This window comes from Tyto alba, unplaced genomic scaffold, assembly GCF_018691265.1.
Source record: "Tyto alba isolate M040663 unplaced genomic scaffold, T.alba_DEE_v4.0 Super-Scaffold_45, whole genome shotgun sequence".
Lineage (NCBI taxonomy): Eukaryota > Metazoa > Chordata > Aves > Strigiformes > Tytonidae > Tyto > Tyto alba.
In genome coordinates this window covers 18,903,798-18,927,793 of record NW_024881321.1, presented here as the reverse complement: position 1 = coordinate 18,927,793, position 23,996 = coordinate 18,903,798, and the positions used below count along the sequence as shown (strand labels likewise).

At 41.4% G+C, this 23,996-nt stretch overlaps 1 protein-coding gene across 7 annotated transcripts in view; it reads left to right on the top strand.

The window, feature by feature from the left end:
- The first annotated feature begins 10,646 nt into the window (after nucleotides 1–10,646).
- EDNRB (endothelin receptor type B) overlaps nucleotides 10,647–23,996 on the top strand; it is a 34,463-nt gene continuing 21,113 nt past the window's right edge. For 5 of the 7 annotated variants that reach the window (XM_032986007.2, XM_032986008.2, XM_032986006.2 and 2 more), the window contains exons 1-6: nucleotides 10,818–11,034; nucleotides 11,246–11,747; nucleotides 20,893–21,005; nucleotides 21,175–21,379; nucleotides 21,733–21,882; nucleotides 23,481–23,614. In XM_032986007.2, coding sequence (XP_032841898.2) covers nucleotides 11,274–11,747; nucleotides 20,893–21,005; nucleotides 21,175–21,379; nucleotides 21,733–21,882; nucleotides 23,481–23,614 — 1,076 coding nt within the window. In that variant the 5' untranslated portion in view covers nucleotides 10,818–11,034; nucleotides 11,246–11,273. Of the gene's footprint in view, nucleotides 10,678–10,817; nucleotides 11,044–11,245; nucleotides 11,748–20,892; nucleotides 21,006–21,174; nucleotides 21,380–21,732; nucleotides 21,883–23,480; nucleotides 23,615–23,996 lie in introns of those variants that run through there. The other 2 variants (XM_032986005.2, XM_042806141.1) reach the window with 2 other exon arrangements.

Here is a 23,996-nt window from a genome sequence, read left to right as displayed (position 1 = left end):
AAAGCATGTAGGAAAAAGCTTCTCTTCTTAACTTATTTATGCTATTGTAAACCTTCTTCCAGCTAAAACTCAGACACCGGGCTTCATGTCATGTAGTTTTAAACATTTAGAAGCCTGAAAATTAAATCTGAGCTAGTCACTATACTCTCACCAGACTCAAAGGAGAATAGTAAATCACCCAGAAGATAAATCCTCTGAGCAATCTTATGCCCTGATGTCCAGATGGAATTAATCACCTTCAGAGACAACTGATATAATTCATATAAAGAAATTTTACAAAAGCTACTTCAGGTTTAGCATCTATCATGTAGATGTCTAAATTAGAAATTACTCTCATGCAGAGTACAGCCTCAGCACAGTTTTTGTGGATAAACAAGGAGATCAGGAAAAACAGAGCTCCATTTAGCCAGAATCCATCCACCATTGCCTAGTCACTGCTGAAGGTCTGATTTGCATCATACTCTCTGAGACACAACACAGGTCTCCACAGACATCCTGTGGCCAACCTCCAGAGGCTCTTTAAGCTATTTAGGTAGCTCTCCACCTGGCTTTAAAAAGGGGTGGGATTTTCTTCTTCCCTGTTCCACAGGTGGCAATTCCCTTAGAGATCAGGCTGAAACACTCCACCATTTCACCAGATGACCGTTTTTCTGTCAGCTGCTTACCTTCTTCTCCACTATCTGCATTACCAGTGGCTCCAGTTCGGATTCTCTGAGAGCTCCGTCTGCTTACATCTGAGGTGAGTGGCTCACTAACTGCATGTCATTCCTCCCTGTGCAGAAGGAAGCTCCAAGGCCCACAATAACCCTGTCTCCAAGGCTTCCTTGGAACTTGCAGAATGCCTCTATCAGTAAATAGGATTATCAGGGGACCCAAGGATCAGTGGCATGGTGCAACTTACTTGCACACATCTAAACCATCTCCCCCCATGCACACCGAAATAAGGTGGCTGTATTCAGATTGCTTACTGGAGCAGTCTCTATCTCAAATTATGCCCACAGCACACCCAGGCACTATCTAGGCCAGCACTTGCTGGCACGGACATGACCACACCGCTGCGTGGGGATTCTCTGAAGAGTGATGAATTCAACCCATCCATCAGTTAACAAGAAATATATGGAATTACTATTTCCTGCTAAATCTTGCTCTTGCACAACAATGTTTAGGCCCATAGCTCTTCACCGTGCTTAACAAACTGGCATGCCCTTGAAGCAAATCACCTGCCAAGGGGGAGGATATAAACAGGACATGAAGCCCTCAGAGATGATGGTTGACTTATGTTCTTAAGAATATATTCATCACTCAGACACTGATATGTGGTAAGAATCACTGATTATACATTTGCAGCTAACATTAAAAACTTAGGGAAAGAATACATTTCTCTAGCTGTTCCCTTTATTTTTATTCTGTTTGCAATAAATATATATATACATATACACACATACCAGTTTCATGTTTCACCTATTGAGCCTGTTGGGGTTTAGAATGTTAAAGGGAGCAAAGGGCTTGATTAAAATAGCAACTACAAAAGGAATGATGAGAAAAGGAGTGGACTGTGTCTTTTTTTAACAGTGAGGGTAAGCACAGAGATGCATTGGCAGGCTCATTGCTGGTCTGAAATATAACAGTGTTAACTAACCCCAACAGCCTTATACCACCAGTAAATCATCAGTAAATCTGCTCCTCTGCACTTATCAGTCCATAAAAGGGGTTTAAATTTAGTAGGAATTAATTTTAACATTGTCACGTTTGTACTGACAAGATACTTTTGGCAAATTGGATGTTACTACAAAAACTATCATACAGCAGAGAAAATTACAATTGCATTCTTAAATGTTATGGCATCTTATCTTCTTTGCCCTAATTCTCATGGCTTTTTGCCTTTTGCTTCTGGACTTCTGGCATAACACAACTATGAAAGAAATGTGCATTTCAGTCAAGCGATTCAAAGGAAGGGTTGTATCAATATAGATGCACAGGAATCAAGTCTGGGGGATGTAACTTGTATATAACCAGGAAATTCCCACTAAAATAAAGTGTCTTGTTTGCAAGGGCATTCCATGTCTAAAGTAGAGGAAGGAGTGATCTTCATTCACGTCATTAGAGTAGGCAAGCAAGAAGTCTATAATGAGGACGTGGGCTAGTGGGTTATCATTCTCTTATATTTAATCTAAAAATACAACTTTGGTGCTTTATTTTTAACATAATAGGAGCGAGTTCATTCTGCTGACAATGCACAGAAATAAGGGAAATGGCTGAGATATCATGAAACCCTCTTTGACATTTCACCCAAATTAGAATGACCCTTTTGGAAGCTGCAGTATTTGAACTTGCTTTTCTTCATTGTCATTTAATTTTCTTCCTCTAATGCTAACCAGAAACATAAGTGATGAGGAACAGAGTGAAAGATAATTATTGCACAATTTCAGTACTGACTGGAAATAAAGAAGTGCAGAAATGGCTATAGACTGAGCTTTTGGTGGGTTAAAGCTGCTTCCAAAAATTACCCAGAGCTCCACTTGCTAACCCAAACTGAATGCATACTCCAGCTAACATGAGGTTACCGTGCTGTGAATTTCTGTCCACTTACTTTGCACATTTTACATGGTTGCATTCTAAAAGACAATTTCATATGAATGTCAAACACACCAGAGAAGAGGGCACAGAAGTAAATTTATTTGATTTGCTGTGCAGATTAATGAACACAGGGAGAGAAAGGTATGCTAGAGTTGGGTTTGTAGGCCACCAGGAAACTGGCATGGTGGAGAATGAGAAATGAACAATACAACCCAGGAACGGTGAGAATGATGCAAGGTAGAAGAATCTTGAAAACCACAACATCTACTTGTTGTTTCCCAAGATGCTGAATATTTACAAATTTTAAGGACATTCTTAGTATCTGCAGGTGAAAAACCCTGGAGAAAATATTCCTTGCTTGCAAAGAGTCTTTAGCAAAACAGACTCATGTAAACTGCAGGTAAGTTTGGAACAAGCTTTCTAAGACTTTCTCACCTGTTTGTATAGTCTTTATGGAACCTAAATATGAAATTTCAGCACATAATTAAAGACACTATATTCTTCCCACTCATTACAGAATCACAGGCCTTACTTAGTTATGGGGAAAAGGCTGTAAATATGCCCATAAGAACAGACTGGCTTTATGAAGGACTCGGGGGAAGTATAAGCAAACAGAAAAGGAACAAGATCAAGTTTCCAGAGATAAAAAATGAAACAGTAGAAGAAAGGTCAGCAGATTCAACCTGTGAAGGGTAGGTGAGAGGATAGCAGCAATGTTCAAATATCAGTTTTGTCAGAACAGATATCTGAGTCATGCTGTTAGCCTGTGAACCTGTGAATATGTAGATTTCTCTGGGCCTTGTAAAACATTGATGTCACTTTCAGAACTTCGGAGCAGGAGAGCTAGAGAAGAAACCAGAGCGTTGCTCTGAAAAGAAGCAGTATTCTGTGGCTGTGGCTTCCAGTAAAGTTCAAGTTCTTCTTTGGAAAGATGACGTCAAGGCTACAGAAAGTACATGAGATATTACCAGAAGAGATATACCAGAAGTAGTATTCAATGACTGGATGAAAAAAAACAAAAATATCAGGGAAAAGAAAGTAGCTTTAGAGAACATCTAGCAAAGGAAAGTAGATAGAGCAGAACCTGCAAGACTACATTTGTACTCTATGCAAACTAGGAGAAAATGAAGTTTGCACTGAGATAGTGTTGTAATAGGGAAGCTAACTTGGAAAAAATTAATGCAAGTAGCAGAAAGTGTCCATCTTAAAAAAATAATGGGAGGAGTTGTAAGGAGTTAATTTCTGACTGATGTTGGGGAAAATACAATTTTGCTGGCCTTGACGCTTCAGAGAAAGAGATATAGGTACTCGTCTTTAGCAAAGCAAAGAAAGGAAGGGTCGCAAAGGGAAGGTCACAGAAAAATTATACCTAAAGGTCAAGGATGGGGAGAGAGCTAAAAACAAGTTAGGGAGAATATTTCCCTGGAGAAATCAAAATGTATTTCTGATCAGGAAGTAGCTTTGGAGAGTTCCTCTTGAAACAAGAATACTCCATTTCCTGGAGATAAAAAATAGATTGCTGTTAGGAGCAAAGAAGTCCACTTCAGAGAATGGTGGGTTGATCTGAGAACAAATACATGACCAGGCTACTAGAGCATCTACAGAGGCTTTCTGTAGATCTCTAGACTTGGAAACAAGCAAGGTGATGTTCTGTTAATGGCTGCAGGTGGAGCGAGTGTCATGGAGCACAGGTCTGTGCAAGCTGGGTACAAGAATTCGGGGCTTCTCAGTACAAGAGAGACATGGAGCTACTGGAGAGATTCCAACAAAGGGCCACAAAGATGATCAAAGGATTGGAGCACGTCTTCTGTGAGGACAAGCTGAGAGAGCTGAGACTGTTTTTCCTAGCAAAGAGAAGGCACAGGGGGAATCTTACTGATGTATATAAATACCTGAAGGGAGGGTGCAAAGAAGATGGAGCCAGGCTTTTTTCGGTAGTGTCCAGTGACAGGACAAGGGGCAGTGGGCACAACCTAGCACACAGGAGGTTCCCTCTGAGCATCAGGAAACACTTTTTTACTGTGAGGGTGACTGAGTACTGGCACAGGTTGCTCACAAAGGTTGTGGAGTCTCCATCCTTAGACATACTCAAAAGCTGCCTGGACACAGTTCTGGGCAACCACCTGCACATGGCCTTGCTTGAGCAGAGGGGTGGACCAGATGACCTCCAGAAGTCTCTTCCAACCTCAACCATTATATGATTCTGTAAAGAGTAATCATGATAGTACTTGTTGCTACCAAACCTACTCAACTAAGTAGGACCAGAAACAGCAGGAAAAGATGTCACATAAAATGACAGTATTTAGAAACCAAAATGGATTCCAGAAAAACAAAATAAAACAAATCAAATGCACCTGGGAGAAGAAAAGAGAGCAAACTAAAGTGTCCATTGTGTAGCAACAGAGTGGTCTATCTTTTATGGAGGACTTGCAGGTTGCAAGTCAATACCTGTATAGGTTATGTTAAAGGTTTGTTTTAATAGTGGCCATGCGCCTGAGCAAAAGAACCCACTTTGGCTTTTAAGCCCAGATTCTCCAGTGTGTCAATGTAAAACATGTTTGGAATGGAAGGAAAGTTTTTGAAGACAGAATCATGCTGGTAGTGTCAATAACGAAGTCAGATTTTGAGGCTTCTTCCAGAGGCCACGTTCTATAAACCAAACAGCATCTGAAGGCAGAATTCCTGTTTGCCCTCGGCCAACAGCATATGATCCTCTATCACTAAATATAGATGTATATAAAAGTGACATTCAGAGTTTGAGCCTTTACCGTATAAAGGGAGAAGTTGTGTTACTTCATGATCACATTTTCTTAATTGGTGGAGGCTAGATTTTGCTGCAATATGCCTGTTTTCAATATATTAAGGACTGTATTTGATGAGGTCCTAAGAAGACATGCATCTGTAGTAACTACAGAATGTCTGTGTAGAATATAAATCCTTCAGCAATACCTTGAAAAGTTAAAGTAGCCATCTCAACAAGCAGCTGCAGTGATTTAAATAAGTTTGGATTCAGTTCATTAGATCTGGGCCCCCCAAATACCTCCTACCAAAAATGTGGTGTCCAGCGGGACTAGCAGTATTAGGAATTTCCTAAAAGGTATCAACCAGCTTCAGTTTTTGCTGGCCTGCAGAAGAGAGTGCTCTGACCTTCTCCGCATTGAGACTTGACAAGCTACCCAGCTAATTCTATGGCCAACACCCAAAACTGAGAAAGTGGCCCAGCACTGTTCTTCATCCACAATCCAACATCTGTCTGAAATAAAAGTGAAGAGATTCTTCAAAGGTCTGATCAGCGAGGACCTATTTGCACATATAAGATTTTTTTTTTATGTCTTAGAAAAACTTAGAGCCCAATGATGTGATGTTAATCTGTAGAAAGCCTTTTCTAGGTCTCTATGAGCATTTGAAATGGCTTCCAGTCATCCACATAAACAGTACTCCTACCTCTTGGGGTATATGGCATATAAACACTATCTCTTGCTTATTTCCCTGGGTAAGTAATTACTGCATTCTCTCAGTGCAGTTTGGTGAAAGTCACAGAATCATAGAATCACTCAGGTTGGAAAAGACCCTTAAGATCTCCCTCTCCAACCTGAGCAGAGGATCCCAGGGATTATTTTAGTTGTTAGGAAGTGCAGGCACATTACTGTCTAGAAGGAACCCCATTGCCTCGTGGCAAGCACCAGCTTTCATCACTGCTACTTAGGGCTGACCCCACAGTAAGAGATTTGATTTGGAGCTAGTTGGAACCATCCTGAACAGAGCCAAGCGTGAAGGAAACAAGGAGCCTGTGGACAGCCAGCTGTCTAGCACCTGAGATCCCTCCCTGTCTCTCTTTTATTTCAGAGAATAGATTTCTTTATTCTAGCAATTTTTAACTGAATGGTTTTATCGGTGTACAGTTTATCAGTGCAATTTAACATCAGTACGTGGTTGTGGGTTTATTCTATCCAGATGAATGCTGTGTTTGTATTACATGACCACACTTGCAGAAAAGCATGGATGAGTGAATCACTGCATCTCTTGTTGAGGTCAGACATTTTGTCTGGAAATGAATTTAATCCCGACTTGAAAGGCTTGCCTGGAGTGATTGCTGTGCAACAACATAAACAATGTATGGTCAGTTATCACCTCCTTTGTACAAACACGTACATTTCCCAGCAGCTAAAAAATGTACTTTTTAAAAAACAAAACAAAACCAATTGATCTTATCTAGGCTTCCTGGGTGATTCTGATCCAAACTCCAACAACAACTGGAATTTAAAAGTAAACTTGGTCACTTTTATTCTACTGAAGTAACATGGGCAAAAATGACTTTAATAATTTTCGTAAAATACAGAAATGCTGTTCTTTCAAACCTGCATCTACATTCCCAAACCCATTTCAGTAGCTTTTCCCTTAAGAGACAGCAATTCAGTGTATTTTATACCCCAAAAAAGTTAATTACATGCTGCTATATTAGTTTCGGAACTTTAATGTACCTTGTAATTTCCTTTGCTGATGTTGACTAGGAAGGATAAGGGGAATAAGTTTAACTAAGTGGCATATTATTTTTAATCTTAGAGTTAGATGGGAAAATAAAATTTCAGTTAGCAACCAGGCTGACTTAAAGGCTTGAACTTTATTCCATGCAAAAATCCTTGAACTCGTACAAATAAGGACTGTTAAGAGACAAAAAAAAAAAACTTAGTACAAATTTGATTCTTTCATTTTTTTGCATCTTGCTGTTTTAAGATACAATATGGAATCATATGCAGTGTAATCTACATTAAAGCAGGTATCTGCATGCAAATCTCATGTTTCATTTGTGATATCTACTGTTACTTTTTATAACCTTTTATGACAAAATACATACTGTTTAGCTGTTTCAAGAATTAGGAATAATATCATTACACTGCAGTTGACAGCCAACACTATAATTTATAGAATTTGATTAGCTTTGTAGTAGAAGAGACAAAGCTTAACTACATATCACACTAAAAAGCATTTAATATTTTTGCATAAATTTAGACTAAAGGGAAAAAAAATGAGACAGATAATATAATTCTTCTGTATTGTCTGCCCAGTATATAAACATGTACAGTTACAAAACTGAAATATCCTAATTTCTCAAAGTACATTTATTCCTTTAAAATTGCCATTGGTGGAAGTTCTGTGGTAACTTCTAAAACACATAAAACTATTTTCTGACTTTAATTCACCTCATGCTTCTAGCACGTGGCTCACACTGAGTGGCTGTTATTTTTTATTCATCCCAGACTTGCCCCAGTTAGTAGGCAGATTTCCCCCAGACTCAATAAAAAGAAAAGCAGTCCTGATGGGGCAGATTTCCAAGGGTACTTGGTTACTAAACAATGTAAACAGAAAATTAATGAGATTTTCAAAAGTACCTGCAAGCTCATGACAAAATTTCCATTGACTCAATGAGTATAACATGAGTTAAAATATACAGTCCTGCAATGTGTCTCATGAGCTTGTTAATGAAAGGGTTTTCTGACACCATAACTGTGACCACTACTCATGAGTTATACTGCATATAACAGAATAATCTTTAAAGTCATCCTGTTGTTAAAAAATCATTCTGGTGGTGATTACAAGTTATCCACTCTATTTTCTTTCTATATGACACTCCAAATTAAAAAAAAAAAAAAGTCAGACCATTATCAGTCATTGATGGAAACATTGCATCTGACATAAACTAGTGACTGGTTATAATTCATGTAATTGTTAATAGCTGGTGGGATGGAATGCAGTGGTAGTGTAGAATATAATAAAATGAGTGTCAGACAGCCTGAGGGATCTTTAAGATGACGGTCCAGCTTTCCCTGTTTTGTACAAAAGTGAACTTTTCATATGACAAAAAATACTTCTGCTTTCTAGGGAAAAAAAAAAAAAAGCCGGATACACTAGCAGCTGTTTGTATAATCGTATATAATGAATTCCATACAGTTCAGTAAGGCGTTTATTTCATAGCTTAATTAGCAGATGCCACTTAAGGGGCACCAATCTATTATATTTACAGATGGTTCTCTCTTGTTGCAATCTAGATTAACTTTATTAGTTTCTTCTTCATTTAAGATACAGTTAATTTGCCAAGACATCCACTATGCTCTCTGTTTAATAATTATCTTAATCCTCACATAAAATTAAGTGAAACTGTCTTTTCCTGTAGTTTTTCACTATTTAAAGCAGATTTGTGCTGCAGCATATGTTCATTTTAATTTCTCAAATATTCTAATCTCTGAAAAAACAGAGTAGAAACAAAAAGGGTAGTAAACTTAACTAGTTGTATTTCCTTGAATATCCCATCATTTCTGATGAACAGTCAATTTTTTCATTATTGATTGTTCACCATAACCAACAGTAACTATGAAAAGAGCTGGTCTGGGCAGACTATTGGCAGCCAGAAACAGCTTAGACGCTTTGTCACATAGACCCAGTTTGTGGAATACTATAGAGTAATGTGCTTCGGGTATCAGCAGTTGCCCAGAGTTCTGTATATACTAAAGATATTACTAAAAATCTCTGAAATTAATCTGCTATTACTAAACCTTCTGAAGCTGAAGTAAGTGGCATCAGTGGTGTTGCTACCAAACAGTAGCAAACGTATCTTGTGCAGTTGTGCTAACAAAAATGTTAGCAAATATATCTCAGTGTAGTCTCAATCTATTTCTCAATGGATCAGGGTCAGCATACAAGCCTTTGGGTCTTAGCAAGAACCTTGCAAGTAAGAAGCAATTAAAGGTAAAAATTAATTCTATGTTAATTGGCAAGAGTTTCTAATAAAAATCAATACTGCATTCAGCAAAACATTGCTCCCTTATGGATTGGAAATTGAGAAAAGGCAGAAATGGGAACTGAAAAGACTTTAAGTCCTCAGGGCTCAGAATACTATAGGGTTAATTCAACCTTCACACTTTTGTCAGCAGGAGAGGAATCGGCCCTGGTGCTGCAAAACGTATCCTGCTGCAAAACACAGTCTGAAAAAGCATGAGCCTGGAAAGACCAGTCCTCTGGCTGGAGTACAACCCCCAGCTACCCTCATACAGTTTAGAAGTGACTCTTGTGCCTTTATTTCACAAATACTGCAATATAAAATGGGGAAGAAAAATTAGTGTGCCAGCTAAATTAGGAAATGGATCACGAATGATTAAATGGGAAAGGTGCTTGATACAGCAGACTTTTAAACAAAGATGGAGATGTGAAAATGAAGCTAAATGAGGACAAGAAAAGGCTGTGTGCTGCAGTAGCTCAACAAAGATGTTAGCATGAGATGCTGGAAAGATGAGCTAGATCAGAGCAGCCATTCTGGGGAAAGGCTTGAAAGAAACATTTGGTTTTCAGAGTTTTCCCCCTATGGATATGTCAGTAATGTAGGTTGAGTGGGTCAATTATGTAATGAAGCATTTATACATTCATGTTCTGCATATGATTCGTCTTCCAGCATAATTAAAAAAATAAAAATAATCAGGGAGATATATGTAGAGATGCTGGAAAGCAGCTTTAAATTCAACTCTTTTTAGTTAGGCATGCAATTGTTTCCAAACTTCAGAGGCTGTTCTTAGCCTCCACAAAACCCCGTACAAATCTCTTTGCTCTTTTCCTTAACGCTTCACTGAAGGACGCAACGACTGGAAGGAGCTCGCTGGGGTCTGATGCATTGCTGAGGCCGCCCAAGGCGGCAACCAGGTGCCCAGCCTGGGCCACTGCAGCTTCCGAACAGCCAAAATACTATTTCTGAGTAAGAAGAGTATACGAGGTACGTCGGTTTGTGAAGGGCTTTAAAACGTGACATCGACCCGCCCGTGTGCCGCTCTGGATGTCAGAGGGGAATGAAATGCGGGGGGGGGAGAACCCCGCACCCAGCTGCTGGGAATGAGACTCGGGGAGGACAGCGGGGAGAAACCCTCTTTCTCCTCGCAGGCGTCCAAACCAACCCTCTTGCAACAACCCTTAAGAAAAAAAAAAAAAAAAAAAAAAAAAAAAAAAAAAAAAGTTTCAAACCGCCGCCAAATTACTACTTTAGGCTGCCACAGTCAACCTGGTGTCAGACGAGGCGGGCGGGCTGCAAAAGGGGCGGGTGCCCCGGTCGGTACCGCGGTACGGAGCGCTTCTTTGGGGGGGGGGGGGGCGGAGGGGTGGGCTGGGCCCCGCGGGGCGGGTGGGGAGGAGGGCGCGGGTGGGGTCTGGCCGTGAGTGATGGGTCGGATGCGGCCGAATATTTTAGAAAAGGGGGGGGGGCCCTGCCTCGCTGCCGCGGCTTTAGCCGGGGGTTTTGGTGCGCGGCTGACGGCCGCCGGGGACCGCCCGGCTCTCCCGTCTCCGCGGCCCCGGGGGAGGGGGGACCCATCGCCGGCAGCCGGGCCCGGGAGGGGGAAGCCAACCGGCGAAGCCCGTTTCCCTCGCTCGGCAGGCAGAGCCCCGTCGGCGGCGGGCGAGGAGGATCGGCTCGGCGAGGTGAGGGGGGAGAGGAGCGGCGGGGGGGGGGGGGGGCAGAGCGGGCCGGCGCCGAGCGGGTCCGGCCGGGGGGGACTTCTCCCCCCTCAGCCGCCGCGTAGGTTTTCGCCCCGGCGCTGCCCGTCCCTGTCCCCGGGCGGCGGGGCGCGGTGTCCGCGCAGCTCAGCTTGACGCCCCGTCCCCCCCCCCCCCCCCCCTTCTCTCCGCGCAGGTCGGGGGATCGGCCGTGCCGCAGCGCCATGCCCGCCGCCCGGCCGCGGCGGCTGCCCGCCCTCCTCCTCCTCCTCCTCCTCTTCCTCCTCCTCCTGCTCCTCAGCTGCCGCGCTGCCGCCGAGGGAGACGGCTCCCTGCTGCCGCCCGGCCCGGGCAGGCAGAGCCCCCCGACGGCCGGGAGCCCGGGGCTGCGGGGCTCCGAGCCCAACGCCTCCCGCCCGGCCGCGCCTCCCCAAGGCGGGGGGGCGGCTGGCGGGCGGCCGCGCTCGGCCTCTCCCCCGATGTGCACGGGGCAGACGGAGATCAAGGAGACATTCAAGTACATCAACACGGTGGTGTCCTGCCTCGTCTTCGTCCTGGGCATCATCGGCAACTCCACGCTGCTGCGGATCATCTACAAGAACAAGTGCATGAGGAACGGCCCCAACATCCTCATCGCCAGCCTGGCCCTGGGCGACCTGCTTCACATCATCATCGACATCCCCATCAACGTCTACAAGGTGAGAGCGGGAGCCGCGGGAGGGTCCCGGAGCGGGGGTGCAGCGGGCTCTCCTCGGGGGTACCCGGCAGATACCCGGCACCCCCGTGGCTGCCGGGGAAAAACGCTCCCCGCTTCTGGCCGGGAGACAGCCTCGTGCCAAAAAAAAAAAAAAAAACCTGCCGGGAGGTGGTATTCTGGTCAGATGTTGTCCTCGTTGTCTCGCGTGGCACCTCTGCTGTGCCCCGGTCCCAGCCCTTTCAGCGGTCCGGGCTGGGAGTGGGGCAGAAGTGTGGCGGCTGGAGATGGTCAAGCTCTGAAAGGCACCTGGAAACAGGTGCTGCCCTTTCGAGAAATGAAATAAATGCAATGGATAGATGTGCAGTGGGTTCATGACTTTCCCTCCTTTCCCCCGAGGAGTGGAGGGGAAGGCACAGAAGACCCTCTCCTGCGGGGTGGGTACCACTCACCCCCTTCTGCACATCTGGGGCAGGCTTAGTCACACCCCATGGGTCCGTAGAGGCACGGGTGGCATGGGGACTTTTTCATGAGGAGCCAAGCTCATTCAAACTGAGCGATTTGTATTAGTTTTACACATCCAGCGGTTGTGGGGCATGATGCTCTCCTGAGCTGTGAACCCTTTGCCCCGTGGGCCAGCACTGCAGCGTGGGCAGCCGAGAGGGAGTGAGCCACACCTGCTGCTCTTGCACCTTTTTTTGCTCTGCCCTTCAACATGATAAGACTTGCTGTGGGAGAGGTACAACCCCTGCCTTGGCTACCCAGCTTGCACAGTCCGTTTGCCCTCAGGAATTCTTTGGTTAGTTGAATCCAACCTGTACTTAAAATCAGCCCTCTTAGGAGGGATGCTGGAAGTAGAAAGGCATCTTCTGCCTTGAGAGTTTACAGTCTGGGTCCCTGAGCACCCACGCAGTTACTGCATCAAGTGAACACGAGAGCCTTCATCTGTTCTTTCTCCTCACTTCATACGCATGTTTGTAAACTGTGGGGTTTGTTACTTTTAGCTTTGGAAAATCATGTTGAAGTTTCTGAATTTAATCTTCTGTATCCATAGTGATTACTCCCAGAAGCTGCTGAAATTGGAGAATCCTGTATCTTTATCCTTTTAAAGTACTGAAATATTACAAAGCAGGGAACATCATACCTGTGTTAAATTAATAAGCCAGATAATTTGGCTTACACAGGAGTTCTTCAATTTGGAGTTTCAGTATTTTCCATTCTATATACTTACCGTAGTTCTTGTGAGAGGCATGTACTCTTCTGAGTGAGAGTGATATTTATGAAACAAAACACTTTTAACCTGTTTTGAAAAAACTATTTTTGTAAGAAAAAAAAACATACAAAAAGATTTTTTTTTATCTCTCCTCAGAAAAAATAAGATTAAATCAATAACAGCTGCTCAGTATGAGACTTTGAAATCTCAGTGACACTATTTCAAAATTAAATTAATGAAAACATGCCATAATATACCACAGTTCTTATCTTGATTGAATGTCATCAAGTATATCATTATGAGTAGGTTGGAGCGGGAGGAATAAAAGGTCAGATTGCAAACTGATGCATATTATAGCAGCTGAAAGTCCAGGATTTTTATTGTACTACTGATAATGCTAGAAGCTAAGCAATAGCTTTCAGGTGCTAAATCTCCCACGCTGCTACTCATATTAATGAAGAGCTCATAATAAATTTATATTATCCTTTGTGATAGTGAGTGAAATATTTGCTGTTTAGAAACAGGACGTTTGAATGAATCTGAGTTAAAAAACCCCAAACAAACCTCAGACACTGTGTTTATTTAAGCAAAATTAAGAGTTTGAGTGAGATTTGAGTTGATGATAACTTTTCATCAACTCTACACCCCAATTAATTCCACCTGCAGAGCAACACTATGAGGGGAAAATACAGTGACACAAACAAGAGCTGGCTATAATCACCCAGCAGTATGGGAAAAACAAAGGCTAGGAAAGGCTTGGCTTGTAAATCAAGTATACTTAACAGTTGTAACTTGCAATTTGAAACAGTTTTAAACTGGATGAAACGGATCTTCAGAATTGCTACCAGATCCTCAGTTAGACAGCTGTGTGAAAAAGAATGTGAGAGAATTTCTCATGTTAATAAAATGCCAGCAGTTTACTCAGCAGTGCTTCTAGTAGAAAGTGTGAAAGGGTCTGTGAATGCTTTCCAGACAGACCCATAAGAGAGAACTCATATTGATCTAGGAGCAGCTTTTTATTAGGTATTAAAATTGATAACTGCAAAAGATGTCCCCTGTGACTATTTAAATTAAGTGAATATGTAAGGAGCTAAAAAAATGCACAAATTAAAAGTTGCAGCTCTTAAATTGAGGATATCTAAAGAAAAACAGGTGTTATCTAGATTGTGAGGCAAATGCAGTCCAGTGTGTAAGATGCTAGTTAGTCCATTGCACTTGATAAATTTGAATATTGAGCAGCATGTTCAGTAGAAAATGGGAAGTATTGGAATCTGTCACACAGTCAGGAAACTGGGTATGAGATGAGGGTTTGATGGGAGTTCAGTTCCAGCATGCAGAACCTGGAAGACCCTTTTGGAGTTCAGGGTCCTGATAAACAATCTGGCCTTGGCCATCCCCCTGAAACTGCACAATGGGAGGTAGAGAAAAGTCAGAGACAGTCATTCTGCAGTACGTAATGTAGTGGCAGTGCAGATACTTTGCAAAATTGCTACTAATTGGATGTGAAGATCATCCTATGCCTGGTCAACCGCTTCAGTAAACAGACTAACTAAGCATGTCTTTGTTAATTTGAGGCCACAAACAGCAATTAAAAGTGTGAACGTAAGGAGTGGAAGGTTAGAGTAGGTGGTCAGTGAGCTTTTATGTCCTCTGCACTTAATCTTTGGAAGACAAGACAGTGGCCTGACAATACAGATCTGCAGTTCTGGGAGGCTTATACTCAGTTTCCCAAATAGAAAAGTTGTTAACTCCCATGTGTAAATCACCAAAACAACATTAGGATTGGAAATTCCAAATTTACATTGTCTCTGCCTCTCATACATATATGTATACGGAGATAGGAGCACAGACTTTTAAAAGTTATAATCAAATAATATAATAACATGCTTTCTCTTATGATATATAGACAACTCCTCTCTTATATTGTAATATTTATTCTCTTATATTAAATCCAATTTATTGTCATGTTCCAATGAATTTTTAACAGGGGAACAACCTGGCCTCTGCACACTCTTCAACTCTGGTCACTGAACTCTAACTATCATTTTGCTAGGACGCAAATGACTGAGGAAGAATATTTACCTGGAAATACTGTCACAGGTTCCTTTATCTCAGAGCACAATGGGAGAGTGGAGGAAAAAAAATTCCAGGGAAGAAACAAAACCTGGTCTTAAAAATCAAAGTCAGCTTTGATTTTTTTTCAGTAATGTATTTTAGGGATTACATCAAAAATATAGTTACCATTATGTAACATTATCAAGCACTGGAAATATAAGAAAGACCAGATTAGGGACAGCACGTTCCATGCAGATGCAAACTGGCCCCTTTGTTAATCCAGCTCTGCTCTGCAAAAGGCAGGATTTCCACGGAAATGTCTTTGTGATGACCTTACCAACTCTTGTAATGCAAGTACCTGTAGGGCATGCATCATGATAAAAACAGTCTTTTCCTAAGTTTCCAAAAAAGCCAAGGTACTTCTCTTTAGAAAACATTGTTACTATTCCATATTACCATTCTTGGCCACCGGTCCTTCTGATGTTAAAGATAACAGCCATTTTTGGGAGAAATAAATGCATTTGTTCTTTCAACATCTGAACCACTTACCTGAGGTCTTGCAAAGTTAATCTCAGAATTTCCTACACAAAGTTTATTGATCTCTGACCATATTAAGCTACAAGTCTATTTTGCTTAGGAACCCTTTATGGTCAACGAATGCAGTTTATGGGCACTTAAGAAACGTCTGAATTGTCCAGTGGAGGAATCTGTCTAGGCTCTGCAGGCAATGGGGGTAGCTTTGTTCTGTAGTTAGATGGGAACAAGCTACTTTGAAGTCCAATATATAGGGTAGTGGAAATGTCTGTATGTTGTTAAAAGTACACATACATACTTTTCAGTTCGCAGATACATCATGAAATACGTTAGATGATGTCAGTATGGATTTGTAAATTTAGAGTAGTTTTTTTTCATTATGTATACATTTGTTATGTATACATTCACTTGAGAGATGCACATGAAAAATTGCCAAACAGGTTTTCATCTTATTTTCTGGCTTCCCCCCTGTGTTTATGCTTCCCAGTCTAACAGCAGCACGGTTTTCTTAATGGCTACTTTTGACGCAGTCCTTTCACTGGGGTCATGAAATTGCAGAAATTTTTTACTTTAAGAGGTTTTTTCAAAAAATGAAGTTCCTAAGCAGAAGTTGCTATTAAAGACACAGGAAAATAAACTACTTGCATGCCTCACTTTTTTACACTGTTTATTGGATAGATCAATAAAACGTTCTTAGCTCAACTAGGAAGTGGCAAATTTATTTTCTTGTCTAGAGGGAAGATCCCCACCCTGCCATCATAATTATTGTTAAATATTAATAAGTTTTGTAGTGTTTTCTGAATTATTCCTGACCATAAGCTTAATTTCCTGGGCAAGTTTCCTGTTTTGAAAAATGCTTGCTTCTATCAAATACTGAAAAATATTTTATGTGCATGACCTCCCTGTGTCAAAAGTATCAGGTGAAAATCTGCCAGTCATTTCACAGATATGTTGAAAAAAATGTGGCTTGCAAATTAGGTCTACAGTTGCATATCTGATTTTTCCATGTAACTCTGCAATTCATAATGCTGAAAGTCGAGCCCGATCATCCTGTGAAGTAGATTTGCTGTGAACACACAGCCAGGAGGAAGTACAAATTCCTGCTCTGCATTTCTGCGTGCATTCATTGCTCGGGACTAGGACGCTGGTATAAGTAAGTGCATAATTTGCTACTTCTTCGTGCTCAGCTGCAGAAAGTCAACAGCAGTGGGTTGGAGCCGTGGCATAAGCCTTCTGGCTAGTGGCCACAGCAGCTGAGCCAGCGAGGAGCAGCGTGTTGTGTTTGCCTGCTGGCATTTTCCAGCAGCGGGTCACGAACATCCTTCTGTTCCTACACAACCAGGAGAGGAAGGAGGGCGGGAATTGCAGTTCACAGGTGTGTGTCTGAGTCGCAACATCTCTTGGGGCTACTTTCGTAGCTGTGCAGCTTTCATATCAGTTCAGGCTCAGATCAGTGTCTGGTCCGAGAAAGGGTTGGTTGGCTAGGAGTGCATCAGATGTGTTGGTTCTTTTAAGAACGATTTATTTCGCTTCGTTCTGCACCGTGTTTCCTTTCGTGCCGTTTCATTTCATCTTCAACACATTTCTGTGGCTTAGCAGTTAAAACTTTGCCCATGTAAAATAAGTGACTATAAAACATTGGAAAAGGTCGTTCGGAATGTAGCCAGTGGTAGACTTCTCTTGGCATTTTACTGCTGAAAATGCAACATTATTTTTTCTCTTTGCTGCCACTTGGCAGTATCTCAGGCCCCTAAGTCATTTGTCATTTGTAAAATGGCACCCTTTGTACAGATACCCTGTTATGAATCATAAGAAAATCATTTTAGCCATACGAAATTGCACTAGGCTACATCTATACCTCACTAAGAATAATCATTGCTCTTATTCACAAATGTGATGCTCCTGACTGGAGTACAGTGGATTTTCACTGTACTTTTGAGGCAGTGTTTCGAAGAGATGGCAATACAGAGGACAAACAAAAACAAGGAAGCATAGTTCAGCAATTAAAACATTCTACTTTTTTTCCTTTTACTTTCTTAACATTTTCAAGCTTTTGCTGCAAAGCCTATCATTAACCACTTGCAATACCATGGTAGAGAAATTTATGCATTAATATGCTCAAATTTCACAATACATCTGCTGCAAGAGATAAAGGGCATGTTTTTCCAATCCAATGCAGACAGCTGTGTGTCCATTCTGCCCCTGATGTAAGCTGGCTGAATGCAAGTGATACTTTGATGTTGTGCTAAACCCGAGCTAATGCACCCTTTCTCTCAGTAGATCACATTCACTCGTGTGCAGCCCCATTATAATCCAGCCATATGGCTCCCAAACTGGAGCTGGCTCAAGTCCAGGCAGCTTGGAGCACAGGTGTGACTGTCTGCACCTGAGGGATGAGCGTTAGCTCTCAGGGAAATCTCAGATGTGTGGCTGAGCAGTTGTGATCTTAGAGAAGAGAGGCAGGGAGTGTCTTGTACATATACCAGCTAGTTGTACCTAAAAGTCTTCAACAGAATTTTCCAACATAAATTTGATCAGTTCTGAATTTGAGTTCAACAAAGAACAAAATACTTTAATTTTAAAGTGCTTTTTAAATGAGTCATCTCTGGTTTAATATATGTATCTGTACTATATACAATAGAAACTGTAAACAAGTATACAGTGTACTTGCTACCCAGTCCTTGGTTTCTATAGCAACTAGGTGTGGTAGGCTGGAGGTTCACTGCCTGATTGATATAAATTAAATTAGACCAGGTGTCACCTGATTCTGTAGAGTGTACATTTAGAACACCTGTAATTATTCACATTGCAATTTTAATAGGAGTTTGTTAGTATCAACCCCTCACAGCAATTCAAAAGAAGTCTCAGGGAGAGGCTTTACTGAAAATACTTTAATTACAGACTGAGTTATTTTCCCACATCACATAAGTAAAATATACTGTATGGTCATTACAGCCTCATCCCTACTTCCTCTGCTTTATTACTTTACGTAAAATTCTCAAGAAACATAAATCCTTAGAATTTGTTTTTCTGCTTCATTTCTGCAGAAGCATTATACTCTTTGTCTTACTTAAGTAGATCATTTAAGAAATAGATCAGAGCTGGGCTTTCAAAGATCCAATTTCAGCACAGGACTAAAGCAGATTTCTGAATGTATCTGGTACCTGAAAACACTTCATAGGGATTTCCAAAAGCACATGGTCATGAAATGTACTTAGCTTCCTTTGTGTGTGATACTTAAATTATATCAGGGCTTTTCAGAAACTTTTTTGGACCATGTAAGTCTTTATCTGTAGATATGCATGTAGGTGTGCTTAAGGACTTTGCTGAACCAAACCAAGGTGAGCAGGAACTCTGTGGCTATCTACAATCATTTTGGTCCCCAGCAGAATCTATACAATAGGATCATAGAATCATGGAATCCTTTAGGTTGGAAAAGACCTTTAAGAGTCCAACTGTTAACCTAGCACTGCCAAGTCCACCACTAAATCATGTTCCTAAGTGCTGCATCTATGTGTCTTCTAAATACCTCCAGGGATGGTGACTCAGCCACTTCCCTGCGCAGCCTGTTCCAATGCCTGACAACCCTTTCAGTGAAGAAATTTTTCCTAATATCCACTCTAAACCTCCCCTGGTGCGACTTGAGGCGGTTTCTTCGCTTGTTACTTGGCAGAAGTGACCAACCCCCACCTCACGACAACCTCCTTTCAGGTAGTTGTAGGGAGCGATAAGGTCTCCCCTCAGCCTCCTTTCATCTGGGCTAAACAACCCCAGTTCTTTCAGCTGCCTCTCATAAGACTTATTCTCTAGACCCTTCAGCAGCTTCATTGCCCTTCTCTGGACACACACCAGCACCTCAGTGTCTTTCTTGTAGTGAGGGGCCCAAAAGTGAACTGAGGTGCGGCCTCACCAATGCCGAGTAAAGGGGCAACAATCACTTCCCTAGTCCTGCTGGCCACGCTATTTCTGATACAAGCCAGGATACTATGATTATCTATATACGATCTATATATATGATGATCTATTTATTCTTTTCCTACATCCCTGTTGAAGTAAGATGTCTGAGGGGACCTGAGCTCAGGGAAAAATTTTACAGTCACTTTTGGGCAGTTATCATTCTTTCCTCTCCTTTTCCATTTTGTAGCCCTCTATCTGCAACAGATCTAAAAGGCCTTATTTGAAGAAAGTTATGAAAAACAGAGATGGACTCAGATAATGTAACTAATTACAGAAACTCAGAAAGTTTACTTTTGTATATAACAATTGTGACTATTTCTTGGCATACCCTCCGTTCTGGAGAGTCTTGTTTTTATGATGAACTGGAAGATTTGGCTGCTGCTGTGGTGTATTTGAGCTATTAGAGTAGTTCACATCAGAGTACAAAGATTAAATGTTTCTAAACTGAAGCTCCAGGCAAACAGCTCATAGCGTCAGCTGTGACGAAGGTGTTCTCTGCATCCAGTAAGTCTTGTCCCTTAAATCAGCAAAAATGTACTGTTGGGGATGTGACAGAAGATTTCCATTAAAGTTTACAACCCAAAGTGCAGTTGAACCAATCTAAAATTCATTGTACTGTTTTCTTTATATTCCATAGCACTTATAAGTATGCTGAATGTACAGATAGTCCTTTCAGTATTGTAATATAGAATCATTGGAAAACTGGTTAATAAACATCTTTAGTGTGGGATTTATCTGGTCTGCCTTTACCTGCTGCAAACCATTTAGTTCAGACTAGCTGTTCAGGCTCCGCGAGTGTCCAGTGAATCCCTCCTTTCATCATCAGATAGTCAGCTAAAAACTGTGGGACAAATTGCTCTCCAGTGTTGCCTGACTTCTCAGCTGAGGGAGCCTAGGCACCAAGCTTCAAATAAACCCCACCCTAGATGTGCAGTTGTTGGTTTTGTCCCAGTTCTGATCAGCCTTAAGCAATTATCTATTTATAGTAAATAGTTACTTGTAACATATAAGAAAAGCAATGAACGCTCAAGACAGATAAAGGCAATACAAAAACGAGGGAAATCCTCACCTGCTCAGTCATTTTTCACCAGAAACACTGGGGTGGTAAAGTTAGAAGCAAAATGAGTGGAGTTTGCAGGGTTTGAGAAGTCAGGACTAAGCTTTTGTGCATATCCTTGTCCAACCAGGGGGTGACTGTGAAGCTACCGCCTAGTTTTTAGGACACACACCTTGCTGACTCCCTTGTGAAAAGGTTCTTCCTGACTTAAGTTTTACTTGGTGAAAAAAAAAAAAAACAAAAAAAAAATAATCAAGACAAAAGTCCACATTGCAGCTTTGGGAATTATTTTTTAAAACCGTTTCATTTCTAATTGTTGTTTTCTTTTCACAGCTGCTTGCAGAGGACTGGCCCTTTGGTGTCGAAATGTGCAAATTAGTACCCTTCATTCAAAAGGCATCAGTGGGCATCACAGTGTTGAGTTTGTGTGCCCTCAGTATAGATAGGTGAGATCCATTTTTTCATCAAATTCTGTAATTTCTTTTCAGTATGGGCTCTGGCTCAAAATTTGCCTTTCTACTCAGCTGATAGAATACTAAAAAACTGAGTTTAAGCCAGTTAAAGTAGGTGGGTTTTCTTACATTTTTAATTTGCAAATGTGTGCTCTTGCTTCAGATATCGAGCAGTTGCTTCTTGGAGTCGCATTAAAGGAATTGGAGTGCCAAAGTGGACTGCAGTTGAGATTGTACTGATCTGGGTTATATCGGTGATATTGGCTGTTCCAGAAGCTATTGCATTTGACATGATTACAATGGAGTACAGAGGAAAGGATCTTAGAATCTGCCTGCTTCACCCCACACAGAAAACATCCTTTATGATGGTAAGACACTGACATTTACAAAATCACAGCTCTCTGGAACGGTTCCTTGTATCTTCTCAGTGTTGTGTGGATTGTAATGTGCACCTGTTTATGTGAAATGTAGGTGAATGTAATGTTCAGATGAAATGCTGAGAAATTTCTGAAGTATATTGCTTAAAAGAAGAGCATCCAGAAACTTTTGTCTTTTTGTGGGCTTTGGGAATATTATTGTCGTCCTGTTTTCTCATCTGCAATATGCATTTTATAAAGATGCTTCTCAGGACAGACTGAACAACTAGTTATAGCATAGCATACTTTCCAAAATGCTCAACATTCAGCTCCTAACAATGTTTTTGCTTTTGTTTATCTTCTAGTTTTACAAGCAAGCTAAAGACTGGTGGCTGTTTAGTTTTTACTTCTGCTTGCCACTGGCTATCACTGCGTTTTTCTACACTCTCATGACCTGCGAGATGTTACGAAAGAAAAGTGGGATGCAGATTGCTTTAAATGACCACTTAAAACAGGTAAAAATTTATCCATGACAACTCTGATGACTGTAGAGAGGATGACAATAATACTTTTACTGACCTTACCGCTACATCATTATTCCATTCTTGTACAACAACTTCAAGATTATTACTAAGGAGAAGTTTTCTAACAGTGGTGCTGCTGAACTCGTATATGTGTGTGTGTGTGTGTGTGTGTGTGAATGTATATATATAATATATATATATATCTATCTCAGAGTCCTCAGAAATGTAAGGTTTTAACTGACATGAAATAGTTTTTTTCTTATTTGGTGTTAATCCTTCTAGTTTTAATTTCAATTATGAGAGGTGGATATTTTTAATGAAAACTGAGGTCATGGTGTAATCAAAAAACTGGTGCAGTAAAATTACTAATTATTTTGAATCAATTTCATGCAGAACTGTAGTGAGGTTAGCGGAACAAAAATAATTTCAAAATACATTTCAAGTTAGTAGTGCACCAGACGCAAACATCATGCATCACTAGAATTAAGCTACATTTGTACTATAAAGTATATTTCTGCTACTTTCCTCTTACCTTGTTAAAGCTGTAATTGAAATCTCTTGAGGCATTTAAAATAAGATCTGAGATCAAAGCACAAGAAAATGCAATTGAAAATAAGCTAGTATTTGAAAGTGATTGGGAGAGATGAACATCATAGGATAGTTTGGGTTGGAAGGGACCTTTAAAGGTCATCTAGTCCAACCCCCCTGCAGTGATCAGAGTCATCTTCACCTAGATCAGGTTGCTCAGAGCCCCATACAACCTGGCCTTGAATGTTCCCAGGGATGGGGCATCAACCACCTCTCTGGGCAACCTGTTCCAGTGTTTCACGACCCTCATCGTAAAAAATTTCTTCCTTATAGCTAGTCTAGATCTACCCTCTTTTAGTTTAAAACCTTTATTCCTTGTTCTATTGCAACAGGTCCTGCTAAAAAGCTTGTCCCCATCTTTCTTATAAGCCCCCCTTTAAGTAAAAGGGTAAATAAGATCTCCCTGGAGCTGCCTTTTCTCCAGGCTGAACAACCCCAACTCTCTCAGCCTTTCTTCATAGGGGAGGTGCTCCAGACCTCTGATCATTTTTGTGGCCTCCTCTGGACCCGCTCAAGCAGCTCCATGTCTTTCTTGTGCTGGGGACTCCAGAGCTGGACACAGCACTCCAGGGGGGGTCTCACCAGAGCTCAGTAGAGGGGCAGAATCCCCTCCCTGGACCTGCTGGTCACACTTCTCTTGATGCAGCCCAGGACACGGTTGGCTTTCTGGGCTTCGAGTGCACATTGACGGCTCATGACCAGCTTTTCATTCACAAATCTGTTCTTCATTTTAATTTAAATGACTGTTTTCATGTTCTTGATTTTGCATATTACTACTCATACTTTTTAAAATTAGAAATACAGAGAATCAGTATAAGACATCTAAAACAATAGAAAAGATTAAGTACATATTCCAAGAAAACAAGGGATTCTGATGTTCTCCTAGCTCCTATTTTGATAGGGGTTTTATTCTGTTTATCAAATATTTGGATATTCTGACAACAACAATAAAGAGAGAGACAGAAACTGTAACACTGTTCTGTCCCAATTTTCTTTTTCAGAGACGTGAGGTGGCCAAAACTGTGTTCTGTTTGGTACTTGTTTTTGCCTTGTGTTGGCTCCCACTTCACTTAAGCAGAATATTGAAGCTTACTATTTATGATCAGAAGGACCCCAACAGATGTGAACTTTTAAGGTGAGACTGTAAAAATAAAACACCTGTGAGCTGCTGACATTCTCCATAAGCGTAACTGGTTTTCCTACTGAACTAGCTTATTTTGTGTGTCTGAAGTTCTCCGTGCTTCTTCATCCAGGAGACTCTGGTTTCACTCCAGTAGCAGAGTCAGGAAATTGTGAGGAACCTCATGAGCACAGGGCTTCTTTCCTGTTCTCCTGTCTTCTCCTGATCCCTTTTAGGACTATCCTGCTCTCTTGTGGTATGTGGGTGGAGGGAGGATTTCTATCCCTGTTTTCCTTTTCAACAGAAGAGCTAGGATTAAATCTGTGAGGAAAACCTTGTGAATGTTTCCTCCCACAAGTTAAGGTGGTTGGATCTTCTGAAATTACTTTAATGAGAA